General features: G+C 38.3%; 1 protein-coding gene across 1 annotated transcript in view; it reads left to right on the top strand.

The window, feature by feature from the left end:
• ADAMTSL1 (ADAMTS like 1) overlaps window positions 1–16,413 on the top strand; it is a 433,243-nt gene that overhangs the window by 148,368 nt on the left and 268,462 nt on the right. Inside the window, exons 8-9 of the mRNA XM_065878827.1 lie at window positions 9,049–9,160; window positions 12,920–13,058. Coding sequence (XP_065734899.1) covers window positions 9,049–9,160; window positions 12,920–13,058 — 251 coding nt within the window. The remainder of the gene's footprint in view (window positions 1–9,048; window positions 9,161–12,919; window positions 13,059–16,413) is intronic.

The following is a 16,413-nucleotide window of genomic DNA, read 5'->3' as shown; positions in this document are numbered from 1 at the left end:
CCCTTTAATCCAGTCCAGATGCCAGTTACATGACCGTGAACAAGAAGCCACAAACCATCAGAGATAGCTCCCAATAGAAGTGATGAGGTAGGTAGTTAAATAATTTCAGTTGAACAAATACAGTAAAAGAATGAGAGATGCCTTAATTTCTTGAAGCCCTTAGAATAAACCACTTTTACTAATTTCCCTAGTAATTTTCTAGAGTTAATACACATACTGAAAATATAGAATGGATTTCAAGTAATATCGTCCATATTTGAACAGTTCACAGAATTGTCAAATGCATTTCATATGTCCAGCTGCCTTCTGCACATCACCCACAGGTACAGTGAGCTCAGTGTGTCCAAAATTGGACTTGTCTAGCCCCAGAAACCTACTTCCTCTTCTTTAATTCTTATCTTGTGGAACAATACACTATTTACCCAGCCAAATCAGAAACCTCTGATTCACACCAATTCCCTTCTCCTATACACCCCTAGTTAGACATTAAACTTTGTCAGCTCTACCTCCATACCATCTCTGAAGACTGTTCTTTCTTCTCCATCCTTGCCACCACTGTCTTAGGTTAGGTCTTTGAATTTCTCACCGGAACTAATGCGATGGGCTCTGAATTAGCTTCCCAGCCTCTGACCCATTGTCCATGTTACCTTCAGAGGGAGTTTTCCAAAAACCGGAGTGAGTTTCCCCTATTCGTGCTCCTGCGTTGCCCCTCACCTCCACTCATTGCTTTGGGATTAAAATGCAAATCCATAGCCCAGCATCTGTTACTCTCAATAATCTGGATTCTGTCTACCTTTCCAACCTCAGCTTTGACTTTTCCTCTCTGTTTCAGTCAACTGAATGACTGGCAAGTCCCCCAACATCTTGCACTCACATAAAGCATTACCTTTGCGTAAGGCTGTGTCCTCTGTCTGCGATGCTCTTATCTTTTCTTCCCCCATTTTCTTCACTAACTCATACTTGTACTTCAGGACTTTCTCCTTTCAGAAGCATTCTATGACTTGACCTCAAATTCCAGTTTCCATCACACCTCCCCTCTTCATGTTCCTCAAGGGCAGGGGCAGAATCATATCTTTCTTCATATCTCCGTAAAAAGCCTGACAAGTGCTGGATGAATAAGGGACTTTTACCACATGGCAGTTGCTGAAGTGGGACAGATGTGACATCTTTATCCTTCCTGAAAGGACACTGAATCTGAGGGAAGTTGAGTGGTGTGCCCTAGCTCACACCAGTGACAAGCCGGGACCAAAGATCATGTCTCTACTTCTGGCTCAAAACTCTTTTTAGTATTCTGTGTTGCTTCTAAGAGGGTATTTTTTCTTCTATGTATAAATGTACATATTAAAGGAAAAATGAACTTTGAGGAACTTTTTGATGCTTTTCTAGATTCTTAGCACCTGTACGTATCTTCTTTCAGGAACAGGCTGAGCTATCATTTTACTGTCTTTTGCATTATATCCTCTTTGGTGACCTAGGTTCAGGTTGCAAATGAGAGGAGATTAAGGTTTCATTAGAAAATATCAGGATCAAATAAATGTAAAGTTATTCTAAAATAGATTATATAATTTTTAAAAACTTTTACTCAAACTTGAAAATGAGCCAGATAATGTAAGGAGATACAGGGAAAAAGAAGAAAATTACCTTTTTTGCCAGTGATTTGTAATAAAGCAACATTTTCTCCCTTAATTTTCCCCAGGAAATAGCTGAAAATGAAAGATTGCCATTTGCTTATTTGCCATCTTTCATGATTTAGGTGCTTAGAAATTACACACATAGTTTGTAATTCAGTTTTCAGTGTCATTCAAAGTATAATCTCTTTTGCATTATACGTTAATTTAAGTAACAACTTCCCTTCTAAATGAAATGCATAGGGATCAGAATGGTCATTTATCAACATCTCCTTGGAAGTTTATTGCCAAAGTACCATTTTTGTTTATTTAAAAGGAAAAGACTTTTTTGCACGTAAGGAAGATTTTCTCACAGTGAGAATTCTTATATATTGCGATTGGTTCCAAAATTATTTTTGGAATCTCTTTTCCTGGCCGCCTTTAAAAATGGACTAAACACTCATCTTACCTCCTACGGGAACATGTCTTCCAAAAATTTGTACTTCATACACTGGCTATACATTTTTGGCAATGCTAGTGTAGAGGGGTAAAAAGGATAAACACTCTAGAATTTTGTATATTCTCCTACTTTCTGGGGGTGTGACCTTGAGTATGTTGTTTCACCTCCTTGAGCCTATTTCCTCATTTGAAAAATGGTAATAAAATCTCCCCCCATAGAGCCTTTGTAAGGAATTGAATGAGATAGTGTGTATAAAAGCAAACAGAACCAAGTGACTTCCTTTCCATCTTTTTCAAATGTTTTAACTTCCAGTCAGACTTATCACGATACTCTGTCTACACAATGGCAGAAAACTGCTTCTCTGAAGACAGTCAGAGGCTGATTGATTTACAGAGGCTGATTGATTTACAAGTGGTACCCAGGAACAGTTTGGCAGGTATAGCTCTAAGACACATACAGGTGGGCATAGCCTGGCTGTGACACCTATAATCACATTAATTGTTAGGGGTGATTGGCTATTGGCTAGATGATTGTCTGGCTTAACATACTCTTCTTCTCTTACCAAGTCATGTGCATCTTTTCTGAAGCTACTGACTCAGTGAAAGATAAGGACCTTCCCAGATTAGAAGAGGGGTTTTTTTGGTCATAGGCCAGTCTTTATTCGAACATTGAACTTAGCTCTACTTGTGAAGGCAGCTAAGGTATATTTATACGTACTTAGTTTGTGCCCATTTTTAAAATTTAAGAAAGCCATATTAGCTGGAGAGAAAAGTGATTAATGAGTACCTAAGCCACCAAAGTAGCAGAAATACACAGCATAATAGTAAACCATCAGCGTATTCAGAGCTAAGAACACCGATTCACAATTCATGCACTGACAATCAGAGAACAGTTATTTCCTACAGAGGATAATTTTCTAAATGCATTACACTTCCATAGTTGGGGAATTTGGTTAGGAAGATTGGCATTATCCCAATTTTTGCCTAAGTACTCTAGGGAATAGAAAGCTGCTGGTTTCTATTCTCAAAGTTAGGGCATTAGGCAGAGATGATGCCTTCCTATTTCTTTCTGGACAGCCTGGAGCATTACCCTGTACATAATTCAGCACACCCCAGAACAGTTTTTATTAAAGGGGACACAATAGGAGGGGGCCCTGGACAGAAATCACACATGCAAAGTTATGAGAGTTCACTTCATCAAGTAAGTTTATAGAACTTCCATGTATATTCTTCTTTCAGGAGATGCTTTCATGCGTGGGGCAGATTGATTTCGAAATATGGTATCTGCCCTCTCCTAGCTCATAATGCCATTTGACAGATAAAACACTGAATAGGAAATTTTGAAATAGTGGTGCATATCGTTAAGTACCAAATTAAGATGGATAGTAAACGCTATAGATGCTTGCTACAAGCTAATGTGACGAACACACGCTTTGTGAGACTTGGGCATCCTGTGAATCTCAGGTAGGATTGAAATCACCGATTCTTTTCTCTGGTGGAGGCTGAGCTTTGGCAAATGTTTAATTCCCAGTTGATTTCACCGTGCCACTCAGCCTTTCTCTAGACGGACCCCACACTGGTCAACCTATGTTCATACAAAGGGAAAATCATTGTTGTAAGCCAGACATTCTCGAGCGGAAAAGTCTAAATTAACTATAGGGAAAAAAGAAGCATGTAATAAATAGTGATTTCATTCCCCCAATAAACATGCTCCTTTATGCTAATCGATTCCAAGAGTTTAGGACTGAGCTGATTACAATACCCTGCATTTCTTGTTGGGTTTCACACATTGTTCTACAAGTGCAACAGCTAGGTTTAAGATACAGAGTCAGAGAACCAACCCCTCACCTTTCTGTGATGCTGAGAGAGGCAGACCCCTGCCCAGTCCTAGCCCCGCTGGCTCCACTCTGCTCATTTCTTTTCTGCCCTCCTTCTGCATCGCAGCACTGAGACAGTCCTTCCCTTACCCAGTCTAAGCTCACTCTTTTTGCCACACAACAGGCCAATAAATCGGGAGACGAGGTGCCGAGGCAAGGAATACAACTTTATTCGGCGGAGAAGATGGCAGAGTAGTGTCTCTGAAGAGCCATCTTATCGGGGGTCTGGATGCCAGTTTGTTTAATAGAACAGAGAGGGGGAGGAGGTGGGGAAGTAAAGTAAAAAGGCCATAAGTTTTGCAAATATCTCCTGGAGTGGCCAGCCTCGGGGAGGGGATGTGTTAATTCCTTCTTTCTTGCAGCCATTCACAGGTAGACAGGGTCAGGACGTTTCCCTGAACAAAGGCACTTTGGTTTAACATTCAGGCAGAGGGGCAGGGTTCCCCGAGGCAGGCCATTATGTGCAGGCAGTATTCTTCTAGTGAGCGAAAGCAACGGGAAGCAAAGGTTAAAGTAAAAGAAACAGATCCAACATGTGGTCAGATTTTGTTCTTCCCTGTAACACATCCAGTAGACTCTAGTTTGCCCTGCCTAGCATCTTCGTCCTGACACATTGCTTCCACCTCTTTGTTCCTTAGCCAACATTATTACACTCATTATTTCCAAAGAAGCATCCCTGATCTACTGCCATACGCAAGGGCTTTGGGCAGTAAATCCATAACCAACATCTCTCATGCAACCCTGAGCCAAGGGCCTATGAGCTGAAATGCTGTATCTCCCAATATTGAGGTCTGGCATTTTAGGAGGACTAGAAAACTCTATAGGAAGTGTAAAAGTACAATTGGGTGCTACCAATTTTTTTTTCATTATTTTTACTGAATAACCTCTAATCTTAGCATTTCCAACTGTTAACACAGTAGAAAATTGAAGTCTATGTTTTATTCCAATAATAACTAGCGTTTTTATAAGCCCTTTCCAATACACTATCCTGCCAAAAGAGATAACCTTCAAAGGAGGGTGAAAAGTACTTTTGGGTGAGGGCTGTGTTGTAACAATACTGCGTCTTTTCATAAAATTTATCAACATAATCAATTTTGTCAACAAGAAATGATTATTAACATCTTCAAGAAAACTGTAAGATGTATATAAAAAGATAACACTTCCAAGAATTTGTCACAAATAATAGTTTGCAATTCCAAAAGTGCTTGAAAGGACCGTGGTCAGTAAATAACTCATTTGGGTTTTTTCATTCATGCATTCATTTATTCAATTGTTTGGACACCTACTGTGTGCTAAACATTGTAGATGATGCTGAAGAAAGAGCAATAAGCAAGATAAGTGATACATGCCTTCGTGGAGTTTACAGAATGAGGAAGAGAAAAGCAAGAGAGTAACAACTGTATCAGTATTAAGTATTTGTAACGACCTAAATGCTAATAAGAAAGATCTGATTACTGTTGCATATTCTTCAAAGCCCACAAAAGCATTTAAAAATATTTTTACAGTTTTTTGAGGATTTGCTATCACCATCTGCCCCCAGAACAACCCCAAATTAAAGTATAGGAGGCTGAGGCATTTAATAAACAGATTCCCCTCTTTTCCATTTTATTCCCTCCCTAGCAGGCATACTGATTTATTTCTACCATTTCCAAGCCTTCCCAAGTCACGACATCCCTGGCTGCCCTAAGAGCAGGTGACCAAGTTGAATACCATTGTGGGTCTGGGGGTCCCAGCTCAGTGACTCACAGTGGTAGGTCTGCCCACAGCTCCCTTTTGTCCACCTCTCCTCATGCCAGAGCAGCAACTTAACTGCCGGCAAGGCGGGTTGAGAGAACCCTGCCTGCCCGCTGCCCTGCCAGTCCTTCTGGGGTGAAAGTTTCTACGACATTCGAAAGAGAAAGGAACCTAGTTGGCGAACATCCCAGGGCTCACAAGTTACCCTTTTCCCCACTGAGAAGGAAAAGTATGGCATTTCATAGTGCTTCATCTGCAAGAGCCTATGTGTGCTTGATGTCTTTTGTGAGTCTGAAATCTCTCCTTGATTCCTTTGATTTTACGTGGACTTAAAACTTACCAGTTATCCAAGCACATATTTGTACGCCCTGCAGCTCTACCATGACAGCGTGATCAGCTTATGGAAAGTGACCGGTTTTGTCTTCTCCTTTACTTTCAATGTGAGAAGTTATTATATAGAGTCAGAAACACTGAACCATTATAATCATAGGAAGAAAAACTTGGTTTGGAACATTCTTTTTCCTTATTAACTTGAAGAGGTCAAAATTACATATGCCAGATGGTTTAGTTCCCTAAAATCAAATTCTAATGTGTCAAACTGAAGCTTTCAATGTACATTTGAGAACCAAAAATCTGATGTTTGAGGATTTAGGGTTTATGAAACTCCAGACCTAATGATAAAAAGAGTCCCAGCAGCCCAGAATTAATAAAACCAGGAAAAAGGAACACGGTGGTTCATCTCTGTACACAACAGTTTAGGCCATCAAAGTTAGGCATCCGGTTAGCCTCTTCTTTTTTTTTAATATTTTTTCTACTCTAAAATGTAAATGGAAAATTAAGAAGATACTGAGAAGAGTTACAAGGATACCACTAAAGATACATGTCTGTATCTTCACAACACTGATAGGATTGCTTGGCACCTAGAATGGCACCTTTAGAGACAGGCAGACCTGCATTCAAATCCCTGCTCTGCTGTTTCCTTGCTGTGTTGCCTTGAGCTAGTCACTTAACCCCTGTGAGCCTCATCTTTTTCGTTGTAATGTAAATGTGGACGATAATGCAGAGTAGTTTTAAGATTCAATTTAATATAAATAAAATGTTCCCTGCACACGGTAGGAATGTAGTAAGTACTGGATGTTGTGGTAGTTGTAGCTGTTCTTATTAAAAGAAGGCAACTCTTGAGAAGGAGTGCTTTCAGGGCGGAAGGAACCAAGCAAGATTATGAGATCAGAGATTTGGATACACCATAATTGGTTTCATCTGTTTGAAATAAGATGTCCGTGTTCTTTCCAGTCTCTTCAAATCTAGGCATAGAGTCTCTGCATTTGTGGTCAGTATGCATCATTTCATTGAACTCATTGAGAACGATATTCTTTCTAAGCTGTTTGTATTCTTTCCTTCAACGTGGTATTTACTAACACTCCCTCTTGACGCTAAAACTCCTTGACATTCATGCCTTTCTCTTTAGGCATGTGGTGGTTTTATTGGTAATTCCCAGGCAGCTGAGAAAAGGACCTGTTCCATTTTTTGCCTCTTTAAGCAGGCCAAAAGATGAGCCCGGACACTGTAGATATTCTAGAACAAGGTTTCTCCAAGTACTTGGATGTTATATCCTCCTCATTTTGATTCCCGCACCACCACCCCCAACACACACACGCTTTCTTAGGACTTAGTTTAATTTCTAGCATCCCGAAAGGGACCTCTGCAAAATAATCTGTCTCTCCAGATCTAAACAAATTTTCTGGTCTTTTTATTTTTAATGGAGCTTGTGTTCAAATGAGAGTCCTCTTCTAATAGCTTTCCAGCATGACAATCACACATCCCAAAAGAGCAATCAGCTTTTGTGAGCTTAAAAAAAAAAAAAAAAGCTTTCCAAAGAATGTGATTAATACTACCTCCCAAAGCAAGCAGTTAGATATCCTGTATCTGACACATAGGACTGAAAAATATTAATCTGTAGGCCATGCTCCCCTTTTGTGAAAGACACTGTATTGCTTCAGCTGTTGTTGCTTTAAAGTAGGGAATTGTATCACTGTTTATTCTAATTAGGAAAGACCTGGATGCTCTGTGGGTCAGAATGCTAGCATAATATGAGATATTCTGTAGCTTTTCTCTCTTCTTTCTCCTTTGCAGCGCTTCCAGATTTTCTGAGGAACATTTCATATTCTTATCCAAATGCCAAAAACTGAGCTAGGGTTTAGCACCTGTTCCTTGTTTCTTCGGTGTTCCTATTTCCGTCTGCACCCTAGGTATTTAATCCAGTTTTTAAACTCAGTAGCAAAAAAAAAAAAAGGCTATCTTTTTAAAAAATATCTGAAGCCCAAATCCATCAGTTTCTTCTAGATAAAGGGCAGTTGGAACAGTGCTAAGGCTTGAAAACATTCACAAACACTTAAGCCACATGACTCTGCTGACTGTTGCTTCTGTAATTGCTGTGATGGAGTTGGAGTTGTCCATGGAACTTCCTTTAGTATAATAAATAGCCCGAGCCTCGCCCTTGCCCAACTGTCTAGTTGTTGTATGACGTCATTCTGTCTTTGTAAAAGCAAGGCGTTGTTCCCGCTGGATACTTTTCCTTCTCTTTCAGGTTGAGTTTGTTTCCTCAATCTTGTACTTTTAAACTATTAAAGAATTATTGCCTCACATTCCTCCCTTTTAAAAAACAAAGGAGCTATAATTTCCATAAACACATGTTTTATTTGAAGTAAATGCTTTTATAATGTAAGTTGGTGTTTTTCAAAGTTTGATTTTTGGACTGTCGACATTTGAATTGCCTGGATCTCTGGGCTGGAACCCACGAATTTGCACCTTAGCGAGCTTCCCATTGGTAACTTTGCACATTAAGATATGTGAATCACTAAATTGCCAGGAAACTCCAAGTATGTCTCTGAGTGGGAAGGGCTACTTAATTCTTTAACTCTTTATTTCTCTCAACCAATGACAGTACCTTTAATTTTTTTGCAGCGTATTGCATTTATAATTTTCTTAGAACAAGCTATTTCTGAACCTACATTGAAAAATCCATATAATTTTACCTGTCATACCAGAGAGGTTGGAAATAAAAGAGGGTAAGGGAATGGAATAAGTGGCTTGGGATACAGTCCTGCTAGCATCACAAGTTGAGACGTTGCCATTCCTTGTTCTGTGGCGACAGAACTGAGAAGGTTATGATAGTGATGGTTTGTGCCAGGACCATTTGCTGGTTAGCTGGTAAGATGGGTGATACTGCCATTGCCCCTTCTCTCCCAGTGCTGTCCTGGACACAGCCTGAGGCCATCATTACTACCACACGTCCTTGTCCAAGCTGCAAGGAGCCCAGAGGGCACCCCTCTGTCACATTAGTTCCTCTGCTTTGCCATTGTCTCCTGCAGATCCGCAACTCGGGGCCCGCAGACAGTACAGTCCAGTTCATCTTCTATCAGCCTATCATCCACCGATGGAGGGAGACGGATTTCTTTCCTTGCTCAGCAACCTGTGGAGGAGGTAATGGTGCTCACTTAGTCTAGGAGCTCTTGGCGTCTCTGAGGGAAGACTCAGCTGTGATAAAAAGAGTCACTTCGGCATATGGAAGTACTGGGTGCGTCAGACGCTTTCTTCTCAGTGAGGCCAAATCCTGAAGCCTTCCTGTAAGGCAGATACCTCAGTGTAGATGCCCCATGAACGTTTTCTGTCTGTAGAGCCCCATCAGAGGAGATGGTCTTTCCTCCTTTCCTTGATTCATGGAAGTCCAGGACAAGCTGTGTCATACCCAGGCAACAGCTTGGTCTAGAGGTGATTCTATTCATTTGAGAACAAACTACTCTGGTTGAATGAACTTATCTATTAAGAAATCAAGTGAAGAGTGTTTATCAGGCCTTCTACATAGCATGATGTATCCAAGGAGAATCAGAGATTAATTAAAGAAAACAGTTTATTACCAGAAAAAAAAATCACTGCACCATAGACTTAGGCTCAGTTATTTGTCAGCTCTGCCCTGTCATCCATACAGTAAAAAGAATGCCACTTGACTTATTTATATATTAAAACACATCTCTCCTGAAAAGTCACCAGACAAATTCCCGTCTCTGCTCCATCGTGTCTGTAACATGAACAGCGTTTTGTGTTACTGGAAAAGGTCCCCCGCACCTTTAATAATTACTACGATGACTACAGAATAATTTCCATGAATTATTTTATAAGAATTTATTTAACCATATCCCTCTAGAAGATCATTCAGTTCATTTAAACCTCTCTATTATAACGTAATGAATAACTTAATACCTAAGTATTTTTCTCCTTTCAAATTATTTCCTTGGACTAAATTCACAAGAGTGAGTTTCAGAATTTTTGTGGCTATTGGCCTATATTACCAAAATTCTTTCCAGAAGGGTAATAAGCAGTCTATGAATATTTTAGTTTCATTGCTAACTGAGCCAGTATTTGTGGACTATCACTTTTTTTAAAGTTTTGGTAATTGAATGGGTATAAATTTTATGTATATTCCTTTAAAAATGAGCTTATGAAATAAATTGTAGCTCCAGCTTCATGGAAGCCTGTTAATTGGCTCACTTTAAGTAGCTAATCCACATAGGTATCACTATATTATTTTGATAAGAGAAAAGAAGGATATTACCTCAAAATGGAGATAAATGATTATCCATTAATTTTCATAAAACAATAAGAATATATGGTATAATTCATCTTCAGCTGTGTTATCTGTGTCTGCATAATGTGAACAAACCATTGAAAAGGAGGTTCTATAGAGCATTGTTCAATTTTACCTTAAAAGCACTTAGTCAAAAATAAGTGCTTTCACTTGGTTGTTACATAACGATTAATTCGACATTTTAAGCATTTCAGTAAAATAGTGTTTCCAGTTGCTCTATCTGTGCTGAATGGAAAATTACTTCGCTAAAAAATAAAGTGCCAATTACTTTGATATTTATGGGAATATGTTGTTTTGATACACCTACTAATGACTAACACAGGAAGCAGTTTCGAAAAAAGAAGTCTAAGGAAGTATTTTTTTTCTTTTCTTTTTAAATAAAAAACATGTTCTGTGAGAAGTAGCAATTCAGTAAGAGGCCTGCCGCGTCAGTTTCACGTAGAGCTGCTGTTGGCCTATAATTTCAGTAACGTTGATAATGGCTTGCTGTATAATAAGGCAATTAACGTTAGATTCATATACAAGCCAACCTCTCTGGGCTTTATTTTCCTCACGTGGAAGTGAAGAATTAGAGCCATCAGTAGTTCTCAAATGTGCTGAGCTATCAAACGCTCTCTTCAAAGGAAATCTTGCTAGGGAGCCAGATAAAGGAACACTGTTCAGAGTGAAGACCTGAAAGATGTAGAAACCAGCCTTCCGCACGTTTCATGGACCACAGTCTGAAAATTGCTGAAGAAATGATCTTTAAATTCCTTTATATGTTTCTGGTTCCACATTCAACTAGCTGAGCATTTCGCTAAGTGTAAAGAATTGCTACTCCAAATACCCTGTGAAACTTTAGAGAACACAATTATCTGACCATTTTGGTCCTTTATTTCATTTGTGTTTTAAGTTTTCATTTCACACACACTGGAAGAGCTTCCCAGCCACATTTTTAGCTGACAAATTACAATTTTTAAAACTCATAATCTCACATTTAGTGTTTACTTACTGCTTGTGCCCACATTTTACTACCTGATAAATTCTGTCTCTGAGTAGAAATTATTTTCTGGAAATTTATAAAATAATTAGCTTGTCATCAAATTATCTGCTTTAAGTATAATGCAATTGAAAAACAAAAGCATATTTACTTATGTAAAGTACCATTTTGCTTTTTGATTTTCTTATAAGACAAAAAATTAAATGGAACATGTGTTCTTAGCCATTACTTTCCATGCTTTTCATCTTTACAGTAAAATTGTTAAAAGGTCTTTTTTTAGGTCTTTAGTGAACAATTAATTTTTGTGGGTGGTCTGAGAACACAGCTTCAAGTCAGGAAATCTGGTTTAGAAGCCTCCTTCTGATTTCCTAAAATCTTTTGCAGGACTTTTAACGACTCTAAGTCTGACTTTCTAACACCTATTTAGCGATAACAATATTCAACCACTGCCCATGGGGAATATATTTTGGAGTTGATTAGGGTTAGAATGATACAAAAGGCCTAATTTTTAAAAAATACTCTATATACATTTATTTTTCACCCCAAGAATCTAAGTCCTCATCACCATCCCACCAGAAATCCACAGGACAAGAAAGAGGTAGGTAGGAAAAGTAAAACATACTATGAGTAGAATTAAGTATTACAGAGCAACACTATTTTTAAATAAATAAATAAAGAGGATTCTCTAAAGAGCGGAAATTTGTGCATGGAAATCAAGAAATATTGGCTAGAGGGCTTCCCCGGTGGCGCAGTGGTTGAGAGTCCGCCTGCCGATGCAGGGGAAACGGGTTCGAGCCCCGGTCCGGGAAGATCCCTCATGCCGCGGAGTGGCTGGGCCCATGAGCCATGGCTGCTGAGCCTGCACGTCCAGAGCCTGTGCTCTGCAACGGGAGAGACCACAACAGTGAGAGGCCCGCGTACCACAAAAAAAAAAGAAATATTGGCTAGAGAATTAAAGAGAAATGGTAGAGGACTTTGAAACAAAAATTGAACGGTACGAGGTATTTTCTTAGTTGTGTAGGGAAACTTGAGATTTATGATGGTCTTAGCCATCCATTTACTCAGCTTAACCCATTCAGGTTGAATTTAGGCAAAGAAGAAAAGAAAAGTTTCCAGGCAGCTAGCAGTACCCAAGCCTATGTCATGTCCCATGGTCACCCGCTGACCAAGAGGAGTGGTGTTGGGGGTTATTTTTTTAATTTGGGAGTTTATTCTCCCTGAGGCCCCAGGTACGAGGGAGGCAATTTTGCATCCTTGCATGAGATGGTTAGTAAATAAACACTGATGACCTTTTTTGGATACAGAATTCTGTGTTAGACTGTTAGATTATACAAAAGAAATTAATAAGAATAGTACTTACAACAGTCTTATAATCTAGCTATGCGCTTATGTAGTTCAAGCCCTATGGTATAATTTAATTATTAAAATTCGAGTGGAAAAACACAGTTTTTGAGGCCTGCAAAAATTAACAAGGCTTCCATTTATCCGTCTTTGGTCCTGGAAATGACTGGAGCATTGGGGAAGAATTTTCATTAATATGAGATGGCCAGAAAAGCCTAAGGGAATATATTGCCTTGATGTGTGCATTGAAATTTGCCTGAATGGTTTGATACTGCAGGTTACCAGCTGACATCGGCTGAGTGTTACGATCTTCGGAGTAACCGAGTGGTTGCTGACCAATACTGTCACTATTACCCCGAGAACATCAAACCCAAGCCCAAGCTTCAGGAGTGCAACCTGGATCCTTGTCCAGCCAGGTCAGTCACATTTACCAGTTTGTTTACCATAAACATAAATCAAGTTCAAATAAGCTTCTTAAAAACGGTTTCATTAAAAATAAAATGAAAGGAAAGATAAATAAGTGCTGCGGTCCAGTGTCCGTTCCTAGTCACGTGTTATTAGAACCCATGCCCCTTACTCTTGCTACTGTAAGATGCCATCTCAGGGTCTATAGGTTTTCCATTGGTAAAGCTGCAGGTAAAGCACTCTGCAGAGTCATTTTCTCTTCTGATTTTGTTTCACTCTGGTTACTTGTTTCTGACCTTAACAAACGTGATGGTACAATGTTCTCAGGATTCTTTGCATTTTCACCCTGTCACCTGATCAGGGAGATGATCAGAGCCGACCATATTTCAGGGTCACAGCTGACCCATTTTAGCCTATGGTGGGCCACACCGATTAACCAGAATCAAAACCAGCCTTAGAACAGTTCTTCCACATTTAAATAAACTCAGCCTTTGTTGAAGAGAAAGCAGGACTTATTTCTGACAGTCAGATTCTTTTTTAAAGGTCTTTTTAATTAGGAGCCTTAAAGAGACACTTGACACTTTCACATATGTTTGCTTTGGGGAAACCATAATTGACGCTCAGTTATTTGCAGGATCAAGAATCAGACTGATGAATGAAATATCTCAGATGATGAGTAGTCATAGAAGTGCAGGTCAAGAATCTTTTCATGGGTGTAATATTTGCCTTTTTAGTTGCAACACTACCTGGTAATTTTATTAACTTGGCTTATTCATCCTCAACACGTGAGAGAGGATATATGAAAACTCTTATCCTACAAAACTCATCATGAAGACCAAAAGATAGAGAATCCTTTCCAGGACCCTTGGATTTCTGAGAAACATCTCAATGGTATTTTTTAAATCATAGTTTATTAACTACATATTCATAAAACAAAACTTTGAATAGGTAAAATACTACATGAGCCATGTGGCTGAAAATCACTCTATTTTTGAATTGTAGGCAATGCAATTTTAGTTTTTGTTTTCTGCTGTTACCTTTTTAAACTGTATTTTCTTGTACTCTTTCTGCCTCACATTCAGGAATTCTAAGTTCTACAGGGGATGTGAAATTGCTATTATTAATTTACTCATAGGCACCACATTACCTAGCTGATAAAAGTGAACTCAGAGTAACAGGTTTTCATTACAGAAACAGAAGAGTAGATATTTTATAAATATATAATTCAGGTGAAGTTTAATTTTGCTTCATATTATACCAGAAAACTATGTATTAAAGATTGGATACGGTATAAAACCAAATGAGGTGTTAAAATTTTGCTTGGACCTCTTCGTTTTGGAAATATTAAGGGTATGAGGTATTTTTAGCCAAGATAATTCTAACTCATGCAATTCAACCCTAGTTTAAAATTATTTTACTTATTATACATCTTTATCCATACCTATACCAGGAAGACCAGTGCATAAAAAGCATAATTATCCCAATTCAAACAGGTTGACTCAGCCATAGAGCAACTTGGAAGGTCTTATACACAGTCCTATGAAAATTTACGTGTGTATTTCTAGGAGAAATGACGAATTCACTTCCCACAACTGCCTAAAGCTTTTCCCTCACTCAGAAAAAACTTCAGTGAAGAGATGGCCATGAAAAACAGTTGTGAAGTGAAAGCATTTTGTTAACAATTTTAAGAAATACGTTTCTAATCAGTAAATAATCTACTCATTTTTTTTCTGGCTTCTGATTTTCACCTATCTTTTCTGTTGGAGTAATATTTTTGGCCTATTTCTTATTATTCAAAAGCAAAAGGCCATCCTACATGAAAGAAGTTTGTGAAATGTATCTTTTTTCTATGCCTATGTTATTTTAAAACATCTAATACAGCACATGTATAAATGTTGGGACAGGTGGCTATTAAAAAAGAGAGAGAGAAAAGGAGACAAAAAATAAGTTAGAAGCAAATGTCAGGAAGCTGCTTTTTTATCACAGAGGTAATTAAAGAAAGCTGTAAAAATTAAGAGCAGTAGAAGAGGTTTAAGAGGAAACTGCTTTAGGAAATGTAGATATGCTAGTCTGAGGTTAAGATACTTCAGGATTGCTGTGAAATTCACTGAACTCATTTGCATATCCAGGATCAAAGCAACCTTCCTGAGTTCCTAGAGAAAATAAGAAGTCATAGTCTGAGAAAAGGAGATGAAGAGACTCGATAAAATAGGTCTGCCCTCTCCTCAGACACAGCAGAATCAAACCCCCAAGGAACTGTTTTCTAACTACAGATTTAACTGTCTAATAGTAAAATCAAGAGTGACATGGTGACATTAAACAACACCTTTGCATCCAAACCTAGAAGCCCCTAAAAGGGAAAACACAAGAGGTATTGTTTAGAACAAAGTCACATATTTTGGAATTTCAAAAGAAATTTATTTTATGTAGCCATTGAGATAGTTCTTCACTTTTCCTGTATTAGACTATGGTTTTTGGCCGATTATTTGAAAGCAAAATCCCATTTAGATAGCCATGTTCATTCCCTGTCGAGATTGTGAAGTACCATGGACTTCAAAAAAGGCACTAAATAAGTCTGTATCCCTGACTTTATTATTTTACCCTTCTGGGCCTTAGTTTTCTCACCCACTAGTGGAAGTGAGAAGGTTATTTGTTGCATTAAATCAGTGGTTTTCCAACTGTGCCTATAGAAGTTGTTGTTCCATGGAGTTGCTTCATTAAATTTCATTTTATATATTTTGAAGTATCTTTAAACAATAACTCACAAAAAGTATACTCAAACATAAACGAATGTTAACTTGTTCAAGCTAAGCTAAAATTAAAAATTGTTGTAACAATAGTAAAATTATTTCACTACCAAAGGAAATACTTTTTGCCCTCATTGTTAAGTTCCGTGATTATGTCTGTTTAATTAAAAAATAAATATCTGAAGATTGTAAGGTGAGCTATAAAAATTGTCACCATTAACAACTACTTCTCTGAGATAAGAATTTTCTCATTACTACACACCTAAAACCAAAACAAATCAGAAATAAACTGGATGTGATAACCGTTAGCCATGATCCTTGATACCCAATTTTTCTGTTTACCAAAATAGCCTCACTGTTCTCATTAATTTGCTTTATAATAATTTGAACTAATGAATGACATCACTTACTCATTTCACTCACCAACAGCATCCATAGGTTTCCATGGTTGTGGCCAGATTCATCTAGTGGTTCTTGGGACTAAAGAGATTGTTGACATCTAGCCTATTCTTTCCAAAATAATTTTCATGTTTTCATGGCTTTTTTCTGATTCTTCATGCTAACTCAGAAACGTTGGTAAGTTAGAAGACTATAATGAAAATGATAAAATTCACTAAAA

This window comes from Phocoena phocoena, chromosome 6 (genome assembly GCF_963924675.1).
Source record: "Phocoena phocoena chromosome 6, mPhoPho1.1, whole genome shotgun sequence".
Taxonomy (NCBI): domain Eukaryota; kingdom Metazoa; phylum Chordata; class Mammalia; order Artiodactyla; family Phocoenidae; genus Phocoena; species Phocoena phocoena.
The sequence above is the reverse complement of the archived record's forward strand: the minus strand, read 5'-3'. Positions and strand labels throughout refer to the sequence as shown.